Source organism: Manis javanica, chromosome 7 (assembly GCF_040802235.1).
Source record: "Manis javanica isolate MJ-LG chromosome 7, MJ_LKY, whole genome shotgun sequence".
Classification (NCBI taxonomy): Eukaryota; Metazoa; Chordata; class Mammalia; order Pholidota; family Manidae; genus Manis; species Manis javanica.
Genome location: NC_133162.1, coordinates 135,458,123 through 135,479,686, shown reverse-complemented (window position 1 = coordinate 135,479,686; position 21,564 = coordinate 135,458,123). Strand labels below are relative to the sequence as shown.

At 42.7% G+C, this 21,564-nt stretch overlaps 1 protein-coding gene across 13 annotated transcripts in view; it reads right to left on the bottom strand.

Moving 5' to 3' along the window:
- Positions 1-21,564, bottom strand: part of SAP130 (Sin3A associated protein 130) — a 73,718-nt gene that overhangs the window by 34,054 nt on the left and 18,100 nt on the right. For 11 of the 13 annotated variants that reach the window (XR_012133446.1, XM_073241619.1, XM_036996059.2 and 8 more), the window contains 7 exons: positions 17,056-17,203; positions 16,810-16,900; positions 16,500-16,604; positions 12,400-12,541; positions 10,314-10,435; positions 6,530-6,832; positions 5,665-5,842 (listed from right to left, as the gene is read on the bottom strand). Coding sequence is in view for 12 of the 13 variants with exons in the window: in XM_073241619.1 (XP_073097720.1) it covers positions 5,665-5,842; positions 6,530-6,832; positions 10,314-10,435; positions 12,400-12,541; positions 16,500-16,604; positions 16,810-16,900; positions 17,056-17,203 (1,089 nt within the window). In the remaining variant the exon portion in view is untranslated. The remainder of the gene's footprint in view (positions 1-5,664; positions 5,843-6,529; positions 6,833-10,313; positions 10,436-12,399; positions 12,542-16,499; positions 16,605-16,809; positions 16,901-17,055; positions 17,204-21,564) is intronic. The other 2 variants (XM_073241622.1, XM_073241620.1) reach the window with 1 other exon arrangement.

Here is a 21,564-nt window from a genome sequence, read left to right as displayed (position 1 = left end):
TGTCTAGCCTGGATTAATACTTAGTCCATAGGCACACACCTGATCATCTGATCATCTACATTTGCCTTCTTACAGCACTAAACTATGTTTTCTACCTTTATCTTGCATCTACCTACCACTTCAGCATTTTATTAAAAATAAAAATAATAATAATAATAGGAGAAATGTGGGATCAACATATAAATCAAGTACAAAAATCAAATGAATATTCATATTTGACCTGATGGTTTATAGGTCATATTGCATGATCAAAACCGAAAGTTTCTGTGATGACTGCCCTTGTACTGTTCACCATGTAAGAATTTATTCACTCTGTAAGAATTCGTTCACCATGTAAGAACTTGTTCGTTATGCTTCAGAAGATTGGAGACTGACGAGAATTAGGCTTGAGATGGATTAATGATTGTACATTGAGCATTGACCCCCCTATACTGAATTTTATTGTTGTTAACAACCATTTGATCAATAAATATGAGAGATGCCCTCTCAAAAAAAAAAAAAAAAAAAAAAAAAATAGGGCCGTTGAGAATGTAATGAGATAATGTTCTTAAAATCATTCTAGATTTAGGGAAGGCCCTAAATCCAGTAACTGGTATCCTTCTAAGAGAAAGAAGAGGGAGATTTGAGACACACAGACACAGAGGGGAGGCTGTGTGACACGGAAGCACAGATTTGAGTGATGTTTCCATGAGTAATGCAAAATATTGCTATCAGCCACTAGAAGCTAGGAGAGAGCCATGGCATGGATTCACCCTAAGGGCATTCAGACTTAATCCAGACACTGCCAACACCTTAGTTAAAGACTTCTAGCCATCAGAACTGTGAGAATGAATTCCTGTTGTCTTAAGCCACCAAATTTGTGATGTTATAGCAGCCCTAGGAAACTAATACAGTGGGGTTGCTTTGTTTTATACAAAATACAAAGTCCAAGGAGAGAAATACAATGGGGATGCTTTGTATTAATTTTTTTTGTATTTGTATAATTGACAATATCCAAGGAGAGAAAGGGATGGAGATTAAAAAACACGTTTCAACAAATAAGCTGTGAGAAAAAAAAAAAGAGAGGAAACCTATATATTAGAAGAATCTTAAGAGATGTAACTAATCATAATGTGGTCATCTTATCAAAGTGTTGATTCAAATGAGTAATATAAAATAAAACAAAAACTTTCCACATTTGAACCACAAGACTAGATATTTGATGACATTAAGGGGTTATTACATATTTTTTAGTAAGTATCTCTTACTAGAGATAGACACATGCTGAAACATATATAAATGAAATGACATGCAGTCTGGAATTTGCTTCAAAATACTGCAGTAGAGGGGGTGGGCAGGGACACAGATAAAGCAGAACTGACCATGAGCTAGTAAGCTGATAACTGATGTTGGATGATGGGGATGCATTCGTATGTTCAAAATTTTATTGTTTAAACTTTTCCATCAAAAGAAGAAATAAAGGAAAAAGACCAACTCTGTTATCCACACCAAAAAATCAAAACAAAGAACCTAAATGGGATAAAACACCATAAATCCAAACTTGAGAAGAGGGTTGGCGAGGGTGACCGCAGTGGTCCCCACCGGTGGGTGTAAGGTGGGGGAAGCACCTGCAGGACTGCAGTCCACCTACTAGATCTGGACCTAAGCAGAGCCCCCACCCCAGCAACCCCTTCTGAGTACAAGAGAAATGGTTTCACGTATGCAAAGGTCACGCACACAGTGTTTAGGAAAACATGGCCCCAAATTGGTAACCACCCCAATGTCCACAGATAAATTATGGTAGTTACACTATGGCACTCTCTCTATAGCAACGAAAAATGACCATCACTGACAATAACATGGATGAACACAAAACCAAGGGAAGAAGACAGACTCACACAAGCACACATGGTCAAAAGAAAAACTGGTTAGTGACTGTGGGAGAAGTGCTGGTACAGTTTTGTTTCCTGACCCACACAGTGGCTATATATTGAGCTCGCTTCGTGCTAACTCGTTACGTTCACACATTATCCGTGCAGCTTCTGCACTTTGGTGGAACTGCTGAGAGATTGGAGGAACTGGAAATGGCCAGGAAGACAACTCCTTTATTTTCTTTGAAAACAGGAGCAACAAATGGGGTAGATAATGGAGCAAAGTGGTCAACAGAAGGATTTTTTTTTAATGTGAATGATGCACTAGCAGGGAAAACTGATGAAGTAGGAAAGAGGGAGAAGAGCTGGGCAGGCGGGAAGGGCTGAAGCCAGGGGCTTCGAGAGAACGCCGACTTCATCCTAACAGATGGGAAGGCAGCACACAGGGCACATGTGGCTGGCAGGGAGATGAGATGGGCAGTGTTTGTGGAGCTTCTCTTTTGCTAACTTCCCATTTTGTCAAAAAAGTAGGCTGCCAGTTTGTAAGCTAACAGTGAACACAGGAGAAGAGCAGATGAAAACGTTTCTCTAGGAGAGTACCCGGCTGTTTCCCTGCCCCAATCCACTGCACAAATTAGGCAGAAAGTTGACTCAACTCTGGTTTTGACAAAGTGAAGAGGGGGGAAGGAAATCAAGGTTGTATACCAGGAAATGACTGCAACAGGCCACAAGAGCTGAATCAGGGAGGACAGAGAAAGAGGCTAGGGAAGGCAGTGAAGAACGTGAGAAGGTGGTAGGGTCAGCAGACTGAAGGCTCCCAGGGGCGGGTCGCTGGGTTTGAGGACTGCACCAGGGAGGTGGGAAGAGGGAAGGTAGGCTGGGGGACACTGGAGTGAAGAAAAAGAGGTCCAGGCCTCTTCCTTCCTGAGCTTCTGTGCTGAGGAGGGCTGGGGATTGATTGTTGGTGTGTGCACTGCGGAGGGTGGGCGGCAGGAGTGGAAGCATTCAAGCAAGCGGCTAGAAAGCTAGGGAACCATTTTTGTTTGCATTAAAGACAGAATGACAGGCAGCTGTTATGTACCTTCCAATGGGCATACAAACATAGCTTCAAATTAAACTGGAGTCTGCTCATGCCTCTAAAGCTGCCCTGTCCACACGGTAACCACCAGTCATATAGGGCTGCTAAGCACTTGAAAGGTGACGGTGCAAGAGAGGAGCAAAATTGTTAGCAATATTTCATTTAAATAATTTGCACTTAAAAACTGATACTGAGTTTAGTTATTGGGAAACTTCAGTGTGTCTGGGATAATGTGGGTCTGTGAAACTCCTTTCTCAGCTGCAAATTTTATCCAATGCTTCTGAAGTGTCAGTGAGGCCCAAAGAGGACACTGACCCCAAAGACAGGAAGGATGGGGAGGAGACAGTCACCACTGAGAGAGGGCAGGGGAATGGGGACTCTAAGCAAGAGCTTAGAGCTTCCTAAGCTCTTGGGAAGAGCTAAGCTCCAGTTAAAAAGCTGTGCTTGGAGTGATGAAAGACGCGGGAATTTGATGGTGGCCTGCAGAGGGCGTGGCAGAAGGTCCTGCGGGGTGCGAGGTGTGGGAGAAGGGGTGCATCTTTCTGTCTCCACTGTTGTGTTGGTTTATTTGTGCCCTGTGGGTGCAATAAACCATTCGCTTGCTGAGCACTTCCTGGTTCTTGAGATCAGGAAACCCATGCCGCCCCCTTGGGGGTCTCCCATGAGCCATGTCTAAGTGCTCCTCCTCCTCTCCTCTGGCGTCTCTTGCCGAACCCCATTACTTGGAGGGTGGATCTCCTGAATTGGTTCTTTCATTTTGTCTTTTCTCTACTTTCTTTTTGTCTCTTTGCTCTACTTTAGAGATTCCCTCAACTTGATCTTCCGACTCAGCATGAAGTCTTGGATCCCTACCATCACGTCTCTAGCTGCAGGACACACTCTAGTTCTCCGATGCCGCCTCCGGACAGCACTGCCTCCCTGTTCACTGGGCGCAATTTTTTTCTTTTGCCCTTGGACAAGAGTATTCGGAGTTTTTGCCTTTGTTCACTGGTTTTGTGTTTGGTTGTAGTTGTATTCTCCCTGCCTAGCTTCGGATCTTCCAAGCTGCTTTTCCTCAGGATGTGTCCTGTGTTTTCCATCTCGCATTGTTAGACGTCTGCTTATCCTCGGTTGTGTGCTCATGAGTAGGAGCGGGGCCCTGAGAGGCAGGTGGAAGCCCTGAGCACGTGGAAGGGCTTGTCGACCTCGAGGTTCACTGTAGGGCGATCTGATCCCTGTGCTCAGGAACCCCTCGTGTCAGTATCAGTGAATCTTCCCCCTGGGCGGCATGGACCCCAGAAGGAAAGGAGAGTCTGTCTCCAGAGTGCAGTCCGACTGCCAGGGTTCTACAAGGGAGAATGGGCTGCAGGTCTCAGCACTCCTCACATGCCCAGTCACCACCTGTTTCTGGTGGAACATGCGTGGTCTTCATTGTGCCACCTGATCCCAGTGGCCCATGAAGAGTGTACCCCTGACCCCTGGGTACTGGCTACCCCCAGTGTGCCTGCTGGGGTGGGGAGTGGCATGCACTCCTCAGTGCAGGTAAGGAAGGGGATGCAGGACTCTACCCATTTTCCAAATTCCAGCCCAGCCTTCTTTTACCCCTGGCTCTTAATGTTGCTGGTCCTTTTGAAGATTCAGCAATTTAAACAAGGCTGGGTCTCTGTTCTCCTCTGCAGACCTGACATTCAGCTCTCTCACAGTTAAGCGAGTGACCCCTGCCTATCTGCTTTCCAGCTTTAAAGTTTTACTGCTGTTGTAGCTTCTATTCTCCCCATCTTGTGTGCTTAAAGACTTTTCTTTTTTATTAAGGTATCACTGATATACACTTTTATGAAGGTCTCACATGAAAAGCATTGTGGTTACTACATTTACCCATATTATCAAGTCCCCTCCATACCCCACTGAAGTCACTGTCCATCAGTGTAGTAAGATGTATGCTTAAAGTCTTTTTAAAAAGCATCTTTATGACAAGTTCCGTATGGTTTTGAGAGGAAAGGACATTTAAAATTGCATGTGCAATGTGCCATCTTAACAACAAGCTTTGCCTTGTGCTTTCATTAATAAAGCTGCTTTGCCATTCACTGACTTACCTTTAAAAGACATGCTGGGCAAAGATCTGCACATCTGAAAATACTGCGTGGACCCAGCAATTTACATTCTTGCTGTGCTTCAATCTTCTGATGTTGATGCTTATCAGTTCAGTGGAACCACAGAAACTCTGCTCTTTAAAATGTGACTGCTCATCTCCCCACCTCCTAAACTTTTATGTTTCATAGCATAGCACATACTTTCCTGCCTATGACCCTCCACCTCAGAGCTTACATGGCAACACAGACACTATTTGCTACTAGATAGGTCCCTTAATACGTGTAGCAAATTGCTTGTCCCGAACAATTCATGCTGGATGATAAGGAAAAAATATACAGTATGTGTTTATGTGCCTACCTAGATAAGCCTGAGGAGTTCCGTACAAGCACTTTAGGGGTTCTAGGATTAAATTCCTAGGACTGGAGAGAACTCCCAGTGTGCAACAGATGCTTACACACAGACATGCCACTGACTCAACGGATTCCCACCATTCTGTGGTCTGCACTTGGCAAGGCTCTACCCAGCACCCTGCAATCAAGATACTCTGGAGGATATTTAAAGTGCCCCAGAAGATGAGAAATTAGAGAGTTTGCACCAGCAGTGGCTGGGTTTACACCAATCAGATCCAGAACAGAGGTGCCACCTGGCACTGCTGGGCCCACTCACCCATCTGTGGTGGGTTTCTTCCGGAGGATGCTCGGACGGGGGGACGAGCCCGGGGCTGGCGCGTTGGCGCTCGCGCTCTGGCTGTGGGTCTGCACCACGGTGGTTGCTGCCGGAGCGGCACTGAACGGACTGTTAATGGGGTTGGCCACAATGGTGGCGCCGTCTGCCAACACCACTGCTGGAGGATGGGAAGGGGGGATAGAACAACGAGGCGGGAGAAAGGAACGTTACTCCAACGTCACATGAGACAGCAAGAACCATCAGCCCACCAGAATCAGAGTATTCTTGCTGTGCCTATGTGGTGCAAGAAGGTAATGGGCGGGAGCACAGCGTCTGTCCGCCTAGAGGCAGATGGCAAAGAGGGAGAGGCTACTAAGGCTACTGATACACGGTCAATAACCATTTTTCTCAGTTCTGTAATCATCATTACTAACAAATGAGATATAATAAGGTTCATAGTATGCTTTAAGAAATGCTCTACAGCTTCTGTAAAGCCACCATCTCTCAATCCCTAACAATGACATCCACAGTCCAGTCTGCCTTAATTTTAAAGCTTTCACACAGCTGCGAGCCCACTCTCACAGGGAGTGAGAACAACTCGCTGTAAGGTGAATCTGCTCCCTTAACCATGTGCCCATCACAGAAGGCTTCTGACCGCACAGAGATGTGCATCAGGCTATTCATACATGTGATCACTAATGCCTGTAAGGACCCCAACGGGCAGCTTCTAAGCAACTCATGTTACAAATATAAACTGAAGTCCAGAAAAATTACCCGAGACCACGAAGCCAGCAAGTGGCAGAACCAGGGGCAAACCCAGTGTGTCTTCCTCCACACCAACTCCCACGCAAAAAATCAAGATTACCTGACGTCTTTCCTTCCGGCTGAGGCTGCTGAGTACCCACTGGGGCAGGCTGAAGTCCCTGTGTGCTGATTGGGGTTGCTGAGTGAATTCCCTGTGTGCCGATCGGTGCTGGCTGTATTCCTGGGGTCCCAATGGGGGCTGGCTGGATCCCCTGTGTGCTGATGGGTGCTGGCTGGATCCCCTGGATGTGTCGAGCATGAGAGGCATCTACTGTCATCAGCTGCATGGGGTTCAGGTGGACTGTAGATGCCACCCCAACACCAGTCTGAGCTGTGATGGCAGAGTTTGGAGCTTGAGCTGAAACTAAAAATGATGCAAAAAATGACTATAAGAGTCTCAGTTCTGATTAGACACAGTCCACAAAAACAATAAAATGCAAAAAATTTTTCCAATGTACAAGGTTCTAAACAGTCAGTTAAAAAAAAAGGTGCTACACAAAATTGTATACACCAGAGTTTTTTCTCCTCACTTCCCACCCATTTGATATGATCTTTCTGCAGATTGCTAGAAAAGCATTAAAACCAGAAAAAAGCAGTCATTTACTAAATACAATAAACCAGGAAACTGTGCTAAATAGTATAAAACTTCTGAGACACACACATGGCTCCATGGTCAAGAATCTTTGCTTTAATTGTTAAAACCACTATGACAGGCAATTCTGAAATACAGTACTTAATTACTTAAAATCCCATATATTCACTGAAAAGAAAGAACAAGCAAGTTTCCTTTTATCTTTAAGGCAAACATGTTGTCTACTGTGTGTATCAAAAACAAACTCAACAACAATAAAACTGAAAATAAAAGCATTCCTAGGAACAGCAAAAAATAAGGGATTTCTCATTATTTGTGGAAAGAAAACACAGAAGACTTCTCATTTCAGCCATCAAAACAACGCAGAAAAAGATACATGCACCCATTATGTTCATAGCAGCATTATTTATAACGGCCAAGCTATGTAAACAATTTAAGTGTCCACAGATGAATGGATAGAGATGTGGTACATATATGTAACGGAATACTGCTCAGTCATAAAAAAGAATGACATCTTGCCGTTTACAACACGGATGAACCAAGAGGGCATTATGTTAAGTGGAATAAGTCACACAGAGAAAGACAAATACTATATGATATCACTTATACATAGACTCTAAAGATAAGTAAAAACACACTGAGTTTATAGATACAGAGAATAGATGGTGGTTGCCAGAGATGAGGGAGGTGGGTAAAGTGGGTGAAGGGGGTCAAAAGGTACAAACTTCCTGGTATAAAATAAATTAAGTCATGGGAATGTATTGTACGGCATGGGGAATATAGTAAAAAACACTGCTTTGTACATCTGAAAGTTGCTAGAAGAGTAGATCTTAAAAGTTCTCATCACAAGAAAAAATCTTTTAACTATATGTGGTGACAGATGTTAACCAGACATACTGTGATCATTTCATAATATATACAAAATACTGAATCACTAAAACTAATATAATATTCTATGTTAATTATATCTCAATTAAAAAGAAGAAATAACATTATGGAAAAGGTTTTATAAACCACATAGGTTAAAAAAAGGGGAAATAATTATGAGAATGAAAAAAGTACAGTGAAAAGGCAGTACATGTAAACTGACAGTCGCAGCTCTACTGCGCTTCTTCCCTTGCTGTAAATGAGAGAAAGAGCCAATCCCTGGAGCAGGGTGAGTCTCCTCCTGAGGAGTGTACCTGTGTCACTTCTGTGCACTAACAGCTTCTGCTCATCTGTCTGTGTAGACCATGCAGTCTCGTCACCGTTCATGCCTTCTTGACCCAGTCTTACCCCACGCTCTGCATCCTCAACACTATGCTCTTGGCAAGAGCAAAACCACCCTGTCCGAGCACACGTTTTGAGGGTACTTTATCCACAATGTGCTTTTCTCCAGCCCCACTATGGCTCTGCCCTACCCATTCCGAAAGATGCCTTCCAAAAGTCACTTCCTGTGGGAAATCACTCCTGGCCTCTCAAGTAGAAAAGACCCTGACCTCAGGCGCAGCATGGCTTTGCTCCAGCCTCACTTTTGGGACTGGGAACATTTTCTCCTGTAGTATCTCTCCACATCTGATCTCCATACTAGACTCTAAGCTTGCTGAAAGTAAGAGCTGTTTAGGAGTCAACTTTAAAAACAGACCCTACCACAGGACCTTACGTACAAGTACAGAAGGGTTTCAATAAGCATTTGTGGAATTAATAAATGCACAAATGAATGAAATGGGAAAGCATCTATGAAACAAATGAAATTTCAGGAACAATTTGTGAGGGATCAATCACTTGAAAACTTTATCAATTATGTGTATATATCAATAATAATACATCCACATCTATATTTAATAACTAATGACCAACAAGATTCTAACCTACCATAAACTATATATTACAGTAACCTTATATTTGGCAAGATAACAGTCTATTATGTATAAATTGTCCTATTCTGTTCTTGATTTGAAAACATCTGCTTTGAATTGTTTACAATGAGCCACAGACTCCATAACACTTGAAAACAGGACAGCGTAAGCTGGTTAATAAGGCCTTCCTTCAGTCATGCTGAGTCACGTGTCTGAGGAATAATACATTACCTTTCATTTCGTCCAAAATATGTCTTCAAAATTTAGGGTATATTTTACTCTTAAAGCACATGTCAACTCAGATATTAAGTTTTTATCAAAAGTATTTGATTGGTAGTTCAATTCTATAAAATCTACAATTTTTGAAAAAGTAGTTTCATATGGCTGTTGTTCTAAACACACAAGCATGACTGGGAGATAGTTTGATTAAAGACTCAATATTGCAGTTAAGTGAGTCAAATGAATGCTTTGGTTTCCCAGTGCTCACAGAAGTTATGTTTACCCTTTACTGTTGTCTGCTGAGTGTGCAACAGGATTTCATGTAAAAAATAACGTACGCACCATAACTAAAAAATACCTAATCATCGTCTGAGCTTTCAGTAAGTTATAATCACTGATTACAGATCACCATAACAAATATAATAAAGAAGTTTAAAGTACCTTGAGACTTACTAAAATGCCCAGAGACATAGAGTGAGCAAACGTGCTTGGAAAAATGGTGCCAACAGACTTGTACACATTTTGTATTTGTAAAAAAAAGCCATTGTTTGTGAGGTGCAACAAAGTGAAGTGCAATGAAACCAGACATTTGGAATACATGTATTTGAAATTTCCCTAATTTTAATTAATCACAACGGAAAGTTCAGTTCTTCATTTGCGGCGGGTCTCCCCCTTCAAGTGCTCAACAGCCCCCCGCGGTCCTGGGCTCAATGAGAAAGGGCAACATCCACAACCTGTACAACCTGGCTCTCTTAATGTGTCTGTGTGTCGCACAGGAAAAGATTACATAAACCTTGATGTTTAAGAATTGTTCTTTCCTGGATTGGGAAAAAACACTATTTTCACGTCAGGATGGTGAGTGCTGAGCATAACTGGACTAAGACTGAAAACACAACTACCCCACAGGACAAGAGAAACCTGCACAGCCCACCTTCATTCATTTTAAGGGTATTACCACTTTACGGTGCAACAGCAATTAACATGTTTCTCCTTGGGGTGGGGTAAAACCATGCCAATAAAAAAACAACCTTTCTATAAATCACGGAGATGGTGACTGGAAACCTTAAAGCTTCAGATTTTAGGTTTATCTGAATCTGAAAATAGAAGCTGGAGTAATTAAATCCATACTAGAAATACTGATTGATTCTACAGGCAAAAATAAAAATGTTACATCATCTTAACAGTGGGGTACATACCTGGATACTGTCGGATGGTGGACACAGAGCTGGTGATTGGAGTGTACGTGTGTGCGGCCAGTGGGTACGCAGAAGGTGGGTACGTTGGCAAAAAGTACTGGAACTGAACAGGAACAGATGGCCTATAGATGGAAGATAGCTAATATGAGCCAGACTGTCTATTTTCTTCCGTATCTGCATACGCCCCTACTCTCCAGATTCTCTTCACCCTCTTAACTGTCATACCAGCACTTCCCAAATAGCATCCCAAACAATTAGATCAAAGGATACACGCCTAGAGACAATAACATTTTAAAATATAAATGGGTACTAATAACTATCAAAAAACATAAAAATGTACATAGAATAATAATTACCAAAACTGACTCAAAAAACTCAGGTCCTCCCTGTTCAATTCCACTTGAAAGACTCTAAGCTCAGATTGCTTTTACGAGCAAATTTTATCAAACATACACAAAAGCAATAATTCCAAACTTACACAAACTGATTCAAGGACCAGAAAATGAAGAGCTCTAACTTATTTTTTGAGCCTAATATATAGCCCAATACCAAAACTGGACAGGGAGAGTATAAGAAAAGATTCCTCATTGACAAAAAATTCCTAAATTAAAGTGAATTAAGTACCATATAAAATTAAATACATTATGATCAAATAAGGTTTACCAGAGAAGAATGATTCAATAACAGAATTTCTATTCATGTTTCAGATATTAAAGAATTAAAGGGAACAATCATTTGAGATGTTGCAAAAGACACAGAAAAAGTATTTACTAACATTCAATATTATTCGTGGTATAAATGCCTAACAGGAAAGGAAAGAAACTCTGTTCCTCAAACTGAAAATAGTATCCACCAAAATCTGTGAGGAAATTTATGAAGAATTCCCTTTAGGTCAGGAATAAGATGAGAATTCTGTTCAACATCGTATTGGAAGTTCTAGCCAACAAGAAAAATGTAGGTATACAAGATGAAATTGAAAAAACTCCCTCATCCCTCAAAATACTGTCCGTATTTGTAGATGAAATAAACATCAGCATAGGAAATCCAAGAGACTCCACACTTTTAAAGCTGATAGGTGTGTTCAGCAAGATGATGGACACAAGATCGATACAATAAACCTACAGGCATTCCTATATACCATGGTAACCAAACAAGGATTCAAATGATCCAATTCTGAAATTACTTCATGTGCACCGTGGGAAGGGAGGGAGAGGCAGACGTGGAAGGGCGGAGGGAACGGGTTCAACCGTAAGTGTCCGTGTGTACTGAAGAGTTTTTAAATGTATTCCTACCTCCAGGCCTGCTGAAAGGGCCTAGAAGTAATGATAACAGTAGCAATGAACAGAGCTGATGCCTAGGTCTGGGTTTCTAATTGATGAAAAAACCCAGGGCTCCTTGGAGAAATGGCAGATTCCAGGGCTGAAAGTTCAGGAGCAGCTTGGAGTGCTGGGGGGTTGGGGGGGTGGGAGCTAGGAGGGTCCCGAATGACTGAGATGTGGCGGAAACAGAATGACCAGCCTGTAGGGGCTCCCAAGGACCAACCTGGAGACAATTTTAGCATCAAAACAGATGACAGTAATAGACTATAATAATGAGTAACAACAAATCCATGAGCCCATGCTGATTTAAAAAAAATTGAAGTATGCAACAAAATAAATAAATGGGGAACGGACAGAATTTCTTTACATAAGACTGTCAAATGATAAACATGGAAGAAATCATAGTTAGAAAAAGTCACTATTTTCCAAACAGCAACTGATTCAGCCAAGAATCATCAATAGACGCTAAAACTCTTGAATGAAAGTTTACTGGGGAACAGGGTATTTACAGTCTTGAAGTATTTCCAGACAAATTAGTTGTTTACAAAGAAGGAAAGTACACTTTTACAGTGAAAAAATAGGGCAAACATCACCTTAACTAAGCAGTTAATGCTGACATAACTAATAATAGTATGAGTTCTCTGATGTAATGAGGAAAATTTGAAAGTAAGTCAATATATACCACATCTGTGGGACATTTTGTTGTATTGAAAAATCAAAACAATTAATGATAAAATGGGGCAGTGTGACCGGCACATTCTCCCTACCTATTGTCACTTCGGGTTTCCATGGCCACAGGATTTGGAGAGGCCCGGTGTCCTGAAATGGGGATCAGGCTACCCCTCTCCGCAGGGTAATCAGGCTGGATCCGAGGGGAAGTGTGTGTGATCTGTTGAGGCACCACCTTAGCTACAAAAAGTGAAATCCAATTACGTTACGGCTCAGCTGCTTTTTTTTTTCCCAGCTGCTTCTAATGGCATGCCAAACCTTCCTGGCCAGCGACAATCTTAAGAAGGCGAACAGCAGTAAGATGCCTGGGTTTTTACTTTTAATCAAAATAGAACATGAAAGATGAAAACATAAAGTTCAACTGAATTATTTCAATCCAAAATCCTCTGATACATTCCTACTGTTATTTGTCAAAGCAGAGTTCAGTGTTAATTCTTGAGCAAAAATATCAGCAACCAGGCCCTTTCCTCCCAACCTGGCTTCATGGAGACCTATTTTTTAAAAGGAGAGAACTTAAAAAAAAAAAAAAGAATCAACAAAATTTTGAATTCAGAAATGGCAGACTTGTGAGTCTACTTCAAGGTCCCACAGGCTAATTAGAAATATATAGCTATTTAGTAATGACTAGATCATTTTAATTTTCAGGTCTCAGTCTTCTCATCTATGAGGCCTTTTCTAGATAATCACTTAATTTCTAAGGTCCTTTGAATATCCTGTGATTTTTGCATACTTTAAAGCAAAATCACAATGACCACAGTTTTCATATTTAATCTGAGGTTCCAATTTCATCTAAGGCTCAAACTTTGCTCTTCTCCACAATATGCAATCAAATTTTGTTTAGAAGGTAAAGGTGAAGAGGGACATACTTACTGTTCTTACAGACCCATTAGCCCTCTGCCTGGGAATGTGGAAAGAAGAGCTGAGACCTACATCAGAGATACACACAGGGACAGCCTCCATCTGCAGAGACCCCAGGTACACCAGGGACAAACACGAGTGACTAGGATGCTGTCACATCGCCTGGAGTGCGGTGCCGTGGACACAGAGGTAAGCGCATAAACCCACGGCAATTCTCAGGCATTTCCTGAGGAGAACAGCTGGTGCACTTCTGTAGGATGACAGGTGGGACGCCCAATTCAACCTCTGATGATGGCACTTAATGGCCAATGCAGAGAAGCTGGCATGACACATTTTCCATCACTAAGTAAGAGGGGGAGCTGAGTGGAAAGCAACTAAACCTTGTTTTTTCACTGTGTTCAAAAAAGGAAGAAAGTAATGCTTTCGATAGGTTCATCCTGCAAATTAGCTAACCAGTGGTTGGTAACCATTCACACACCCACAAATTTATGTCTTTATTTTTTTTCTAATTACAAAAAGTACATTCTTAGTTATCTAAAAATGCATAAATAAAACTTAAGGAGAGATACAATGCAAAAACTGTAAATTGGCCATAATGCTATCACCAAAGATACTGTTTTCTGAATGCTGTGATCATCTGATTCTGCTTTCTATAATTCTGAACCCCTGTCACAAGTGGGCCAGAGCTCAGGGAAAATGAGGTACTCTGATGGAGATGAGTATTCATTAGTGACACAACTATGCTTATGGTTAACCAGGTTTTTCCCTGACCCAACACATTTCCATTAGCAACAATGGCTGAACTCAGTATTTAATCTCACCTGGAGGAAGCAAGTGTCACTTGGAAAAAGCTGTTTAGGAGATCTTAGTGTATTTCCTACACCCCAACTTAAAAATCAGTGTCTAAAACTGAAGGAACAAAATAGCAGCAGACTCACAGACTCCAAGAAGGGACTAGTAGTTACCAAGGCGGAGGGGTGGGGAGGGAGAAGGGGACTGTGGGGTATCAAGATTGGTGCACATGATGTGTGTGGGGTCATGCAGAAGACAGCGTAGCTCAGTTAAGACAAACAGGGACTCTGTGACATCTTACCACACTGATGGACAGTGACTGCAATGGGGTATGGGGGGGACTCGATAATAAGGGTGAATGTAATAATGATACCTTAATTTAAAAAAAAAAGAGAAATAAAAGTTAAAAGAAAAAATCAGTGCCTAGAGCCCAGTTTCCTTTCTCAAATGAGGTACCTTTGTATAGGGATCCTATTATGATGCAACAAAGAAATATCTAGCTTCCTCTGAAAGAGGAAAACAAGAGTAGACCATAAACCCGTGGAACTTAGGCAAAACTAACCATGTAAGTGGCGGACATTAAATGTGTTTGGACACGTCTGTCAAATGACTTTATCTGGAATTTAGTAAATGGGCACAATCCCAAGATGAATGAGCTGGAATACAGAATACAGTACGACAGTAAGTGAGGACCAACGCTGGTAGTTTCAGCCAAAGCAGACACACCCATCTCCCGGTCCTTCAGTGAGCTCACCTCCAGTGCAGCCTCTTGGGGAGACGGTGATACCCACAAGAACCAACTCTGAGCAATTCTTCAGGGAGAGGGTTTAAGGCAAGACCAGAGAGCCCCACAGCGTGCCTCAGCCTCACTGGGGCGGCTATCTTCGTAGCTACACATGTGCTCATGAGCATGGGTGTGGCTCATGGCACAGCATGAGCACTGGCGGCCTGGTGAGGCACAGCCAGGATGTGGTCAGAAGGGGGGCTTTGGAACCACCAACAATCTTTTCAGCAGAAGGGCATTCGTGCTCAAATCACACACACACAACAAACTTCTTTTGGTGGAAATGCAATTAATTCAGAGGGGTATGAGAGAAGTATGTATTGGTCTCTCCAATGCCACGGAAGCAGTGACATGAGAAAGATCAGTGGCTGTGTTTTCACTGCTAAAAGCCTACGGGGGGCTTAGTACCAATTTCAGGTCAGGAATGGCCCAGTTATCTAAAGAGAAGTAGGGTTTCTTAGGTCCTACGATTATTCTGGAAAAGTATCTTCGAAGTTTTTTAAGAGGGATGTAGAGATGTAGCCTGTCTCACATGCACAAGAAGGAAGGAAGAAGCAGGGAGGGAGAGGGGGGCACCCCATCCCAGGTCACAGCAGGTAGGGAAGCCACACTGCTATTATGGTCTCCAGATTTCAGACAGTTAAAATGTGTCACTGTGTCCTCCTGTAAGAGCAGTCTCACTTGTAAAAGCACAGCGTGTTAGAGATCCGGCAGCTATCCCTTGTCTCTGGGGGTGGAGACTGGTGGGGGAGTGTGCTCACTGGTTTTACAAACCCAGGCTAAAGTAACATTAGACACTAAACCTGTGGCTTGTGGGGTAGAGAGCAGCGTTCTGCGTCCATGTCTCTGCTCTGGCAGCTGTGAGATGTCAGCCCCTAGAACAGGTGTTGGCAACCTGTGGGCCACATCGGCAGGAGGCCCGCTTTCAGTAAGGCCTGTGAGCTAAGAGTGCTTTCAAATGGTTGGGGGGAAAACATCAAAAGAGTACCTCATGACACATGAAAATTAATGAAATTCAAACTTCTGTGTCTGTAAAAAATGTCACTGAAACGTAGCCGTGTGCATTTGTTTACATATTGTCCATAGCTGAGTAACTGCAACACACACTTACCGGGCCTGCAAAGCCTGAAACAGTCACTATCCAGTCCATAGAGAAGCCTGCCAATCCACTGCCAGAAACTTTCCAACGATTTTTTTATATTCAAAGTACCTCCAGTTACAGCCTGCAAGGAATTCTAGGATGGTGTGCAGGGCCTCGGGGCAGCACTCAGAGCGGCAGCCAGTGTGAGCAGGGCAGCTCTCCGCCTGCCAGCCTCCGGGCCGCCCGGAGGTGCGGACTCAGCCACCTGTCAGTGACAAGTTCTCTTCACTCCACTTCTTTGCTTCTTTCTTGCTTTACCTGTTGTTCTTATCTAACTATGCCAGTCAAATTACTTCTTGAAAAGATACAAAAAAGTAGAGTTTGATGAACGAGGAAGTCAAGAGTTGAATAAGGTTTACTCTGAGCTCTCAAAGACTGTTACCCTTTTTTTTCCTACTGTCAATGCCAAGTGTGAGGCAAATAATATTACAAGTTAAATTCAGGGTTGCTTTGCAAATCAACAATAAAAAAAATTAATGCTAGCCATTCATATGAAGACCTGGTTGGGTTGCAGAGCGAAAAATTCCTTTCAAGCTTCTGTCTGCAGGCTGCACGGCACTTACCGACTGGGATGTTCGAGGTGGTCACGGCGGGGGCATGGGATGAGTGTGAGGGCATCGTCATGGTAACGATCGTACTCGTGGGTGCCTGCGTGTGAGACACAGATCCTGAAATGAGAGAAGAAAGGGAGTTCTTCAACAGTGACCTGTCCACACACATCACAGATTCTCAAACACTCAGGAGAAGCTCTGGGGGAAAGCTGAGAGACTCCTCGCCTGCCCCCTCTCTCTGGCCGACGCTGGGAAAGGAAAAGGCAGCTCACCACGCAGGCCTCATTCTTCCCTGCCAGGAGGAGCAGGGCTGCTGACTTACCGGCTGTGGTTGCTGAAGGAATGGTGTTGGTTGCCAAAATAGGTGCTACCGTGGCTGCGGCCACTGGTGTGCCAGTGCTGAAGATCGTTTTCTGTGGGGAAAGCCACACCACAGTCATCAACAAGGACCTACCCACTGGGCCCAGTCAGAGCGATCGCTGACAGACTGCTGGCAGGTTTCAGCAGCTGTGACACCATGCTGGTCTAGCCCACAGAGTACTGGATGGTTCTCCGCCTCTCGTCTTACCTGAGCCATGGTATGAAGCTGCTGTTTTGGTGTCCCTAATGCAGGGTGAGATGGCAGTGTGATCCTTGTTGTGACATCCCGTGCCTGGGCCGGGCGCTGGATACTAATTGCTGCAGATGGTGGGTGCTGGATAGACAAAGTTGGCCGACTGAAAAGTCAGAAACGACATTGATTTATAGCTTGTCTCTGGACACAATGCAGGCCATTTACTACCTTGAACTAGACCACAGTGGTGCAGCTGTATTTTTTCACAGGTCTGTGAAGTCCACAGTTGAACCAATGAAGTAAATGGCCCATCGAGTTTCTCTCCTGAAACTGTTGTAAAGCTCAATTCAAAAATTATCAATATGTACCATGAACTGAATAAATTCAAACCTTAGTCACATTTAGGGCCCTTGACAGAGTTGATCAACACACTGACACTCTCAAGTAACCATTATTATATCAAACACACTTATTCTGTGGACAAAGCTGCAGATCATGAAGGCTCTCATGTTATGAGAGAAAATTACAGACAACCTTGATTAACAGCAGCTTAACCTGTGGCCCATGAAGCACCAGCCACCCCCTCTTCGTTTTGTTCCTTCCTGCACGCTAGGCAGTTACAGCTTGACTGCCTAGTGATTGAAAGGGACATCAACACAGACAGCATGCATGTCTAACTGGCAGCAAGCTATTGAAATCGCAACAATGGCAAGAAAATTTGACAGTGTAAGAGTTGGTATCTCGAGTCAGAGGTGGCAGAGAGTGGAATATTTAATAAATGCTGTTTAGAAGACTAGGTAACTATTTGGGGAAAAAAAAATTGGATCCATACTTTACACAGTACCCTTGGATAAATATGAAGATTAAGGATTTAACAGCAAATTAAAGAGTACATAATGAAAAGATAGGAGAACTCTTTTATAACCTTGGAGTGGGAGAGAGCTATTTAGCTGTGAAAAGCGTTCAAAATCCAAAAGCTATAAAAGATCAACTAATTTGACTTTGTGAATAAGCAAACTGCCTACATAGCAAAACATATTATAAGCAAAGTAAAACCACCCATAGATGGAAGTATAATCTTCTTAATAGACAAAGAGCTCTTAGTAGTCAAAGAGGAAAGTAACAGCCCAATAAGAAACAGGCAAAGGCTATGAAGAGCCAGTTTGCTGAAAAAAGAACATAAACAGCCCCTTAACAAGGAAAAGGTGCTCATTCTCACTCATAGGGAGAGAAATGCAATTTAAAAAATACTGAGATATCATCCACCTGTCGGGTTGGCAACCCCCCACCCTCCACAAACCTGACAGCCTAGCCCCACTGTTCAAGCTGCAAGGAAACAGGCACTTTAAAACCTTCTGGAGGGAGTATAAACTCTAAGCAAGGCAATTACAGGTATTAAATTGCAGCTGCATATCCCCTATGACCACTTCTGAGATTCTAGCCCACAGGTGTTCTGGTGCACATGCATAATGACACAAGCACAAGGTTATTCACTACAACACTGCTGGAACCAAGGTCACGTCTGCGCACACAAGGGGTCACTGTATGACCACTAAGAAAAGCGAAACTCTAAGTAATGAAATGGAAGCTCTTTATACATGTAATGTGGGAAAATGTAAGTAAAAGAGGAATACATGAATTAAGCAGTTTTGCATAAAAAGGATAAAAGAATTTAATTTGAATGTGACTATAAGAAATGCTGGAAGGAGACTCAGTAAGCTATTAGCAGTAACTTAAGCAAAGGGACAAGACAGGAAGCTTGGTAGAGGGGAGAGTGATTCTTTTCATCATACGCTTCTCTGTTCTTTTCTGTTTTGGAACCAAGTGAGTATAACTTAGCAACAGAAGGTGACGAGCTGAGCCGATAATCTGATTGGGACTTCATGTGTCCAAACTCGCAGTGGTTCCATCTAAGGACCCACTCTCAAAGAGTTTTAAAACCAGACATGGTGGGTTATCAGGGAATAAAGCTTGACAACTGAATAAAGGACGGTTTTCTCCCCGCAGACAGATAACTAAGCCGGCAAATCACTGGAGTCTAAAGGAAAGACAAAAGGCTGGCCACAGATGCACCATGGAATTTGGTGGAAAGCACTGAGGAGAAAGCCCACTACTAGAGACTGGGTTTGTATTTGTAAATTTTCATTTTGTATTTTTTCAGGATGAGTCATCTCCCAAGCCCGTTCCCTGTGTTCATCTAAAATGTAAAGGACACAGACCCTGAAAGATTTCCCTCATGGTCTCTGTCCAGGTGGTGCTCAGATACATGCAGGAAATGTAAGAAAAGCAGCAAAAACCTAGTAACGTAAAAGCCAGGATAAATCTAAAAAACCCTCTGGTTGTTTATATTATGCCTCTTCCACTGGTCATTCAACATGGGAGTGGGACACAGATGTCCCGAGAATCTAAATTTTCATTATCTTTGTATTCTGTGGCAGAATCCAGTTTTTATTATGAGTAATAGAGCCCCAAAGTGACATCCAGGAATCTGAAGGAGAAAAATAAAAGGACCTGCGCCAGTCCGCAGTGAGGGCACCTCCACCATGAAGCGGAGAGCCGGTGCACTGCGGAAGGGTCAGCCTGCGCAGGGCCGGCCGCTCAGACCAGGGCCTCTGCGCTCTCAGGGAGAGGCGAGTACTCTGAGCTCCTAAATGACGAGAGACGGCCATCGCCACACCAGCTGTTGTGAGGGTCCAAATGGAGGCTGTGGGGCCAGGTGTTGGCGTGAGCCCTGCTCGGTCAGCCTACAGATAGTAAGATAATTCTTGATGAGTTATCATCAAATGTTGAGCTCAGACCTTGCTCCAGGTGACAGGGTCCTGAACACCACCGGTTCAGTGTGAGTGAGCAGTGATCAGGACCGCATTTTACCGCCTGGACTTTTTCCTGCAGGGCCTTTGCGCCCCCTTCCAGGGGGACTTCTGACTAACCGCACAAGGTGAGGGGTTATTTGCGGACATGGAAGCACTGCATGAAGTTGTCACTCCAGCTACCAGGTTGCCCCTGAGGTTTCACCAGGTAAAAACTCAATCTTAAAAAAGTATATTGGAGACTGGATTTAAAGGTCCAATTCACACAAACATACCCAAAAATAAATATTTATATTAAGTATTTGAGATGTTTTTTCAAATATTTTTTAAAGCACAGACTATATAGTAGTGTTTGACTTTCATTTACTTCAATGAAAAAAAGCAAATGTTAATATTTATATAAAGCATATTACACGCTAGGCATGTTGTAAGTGCTTTACATATATTAATGTAGATATTCCTTGTAATGATTTCTGTGGTAGTTGTATTATTGCCATTTTCTAGGTGAGGAAACTGAGACATTTACTCTTTGACCTCACACTCCCACTTCCACAAATATACCTTCAAGGTATACCATCACAAGCACACAACAGCATATGCCAAAATGTCCATTACACAGCCACATGCTAAGTATAATTCAGTCAGACATAAAAAGAACGAGTGAGGTATCTTTGCATACTGATCTGGAGTCACCTGCAGAAGATACTGTTAAAAGGAACCGCATGGTGTGAGACAGTATGTGTGACTATAAAATGCTGTGCTTTCTGTAAGAAAGGAGCAGAAACAAGGAAAATGTATGCATTTATCTGTGTGTATACCTTTCTAATAAAAAGAAACTGAGAGGGCAAATCCGAGGAAAATAAAATGGTGACCTACCAAGAGCAGGGGGCAACTAGAAGGGGACAGAGCCACTCCTGAGTCTGTCTTTTTATAAAGCTTTGACAGCAAATTTAAATAAAGAATCCTAACTATGTAATAAATTATAATAAAACACACAGTAAAGATAACCAAGAAACTCCTAACAGGTTACCTTAGAAAGCAAAGGGATAGAGGACCACGGGGAATTGGCATCTGGGTGACAGATGAATGACCCTCCTCAAAGTGTACCTTCTTAGATGTTTATATTCTGGGAACATATGAATATAAACTAGCAAAAAGAAAATGTCACTACATATCCTACAGAGAAAGAACTACTTCAAGTGACTTTTGGACCAACACATCCCTACTCTGCTCAGTGGGATTGGGTCTGAGAACAAAGAGCTGTGACGAAATCTTAACTGACTACTCAGTAGGCTTGTTGTCAGTGTATCTACAGAAAATAAGGGGTTAACTCATGACAAGTGGATTTGGGACTCTTGAATTGTCACTGAAATTATTTTTTGTGTGTTATGGATGCAAAAAACCAAGCACTTATATTAATGTCTTTGGGAAGTAAGGTTTTCAGTGCAAGAGAAGAGATACACAAATACAAAAAACTGAAGAAAACAAGAAAAAACTTGTAATGTTAAATTTCATTTGGAAGTGCCAGTATGAAGACACAACTGCCTGCTATTTCCATCCACAGAAAGCCCAAAGCAATGAGAGCCCAGAAGCAAGGTGTACCCCTAGTTCCCAGATCTTGGGTTCTAAGTACAATGGTATTTCAGTAAAAGCAACCAGGGATCCTAGGAGAAATGGCTGCTTTCAAGACTAGGGAAGCAGGGAAAGTAAAAAT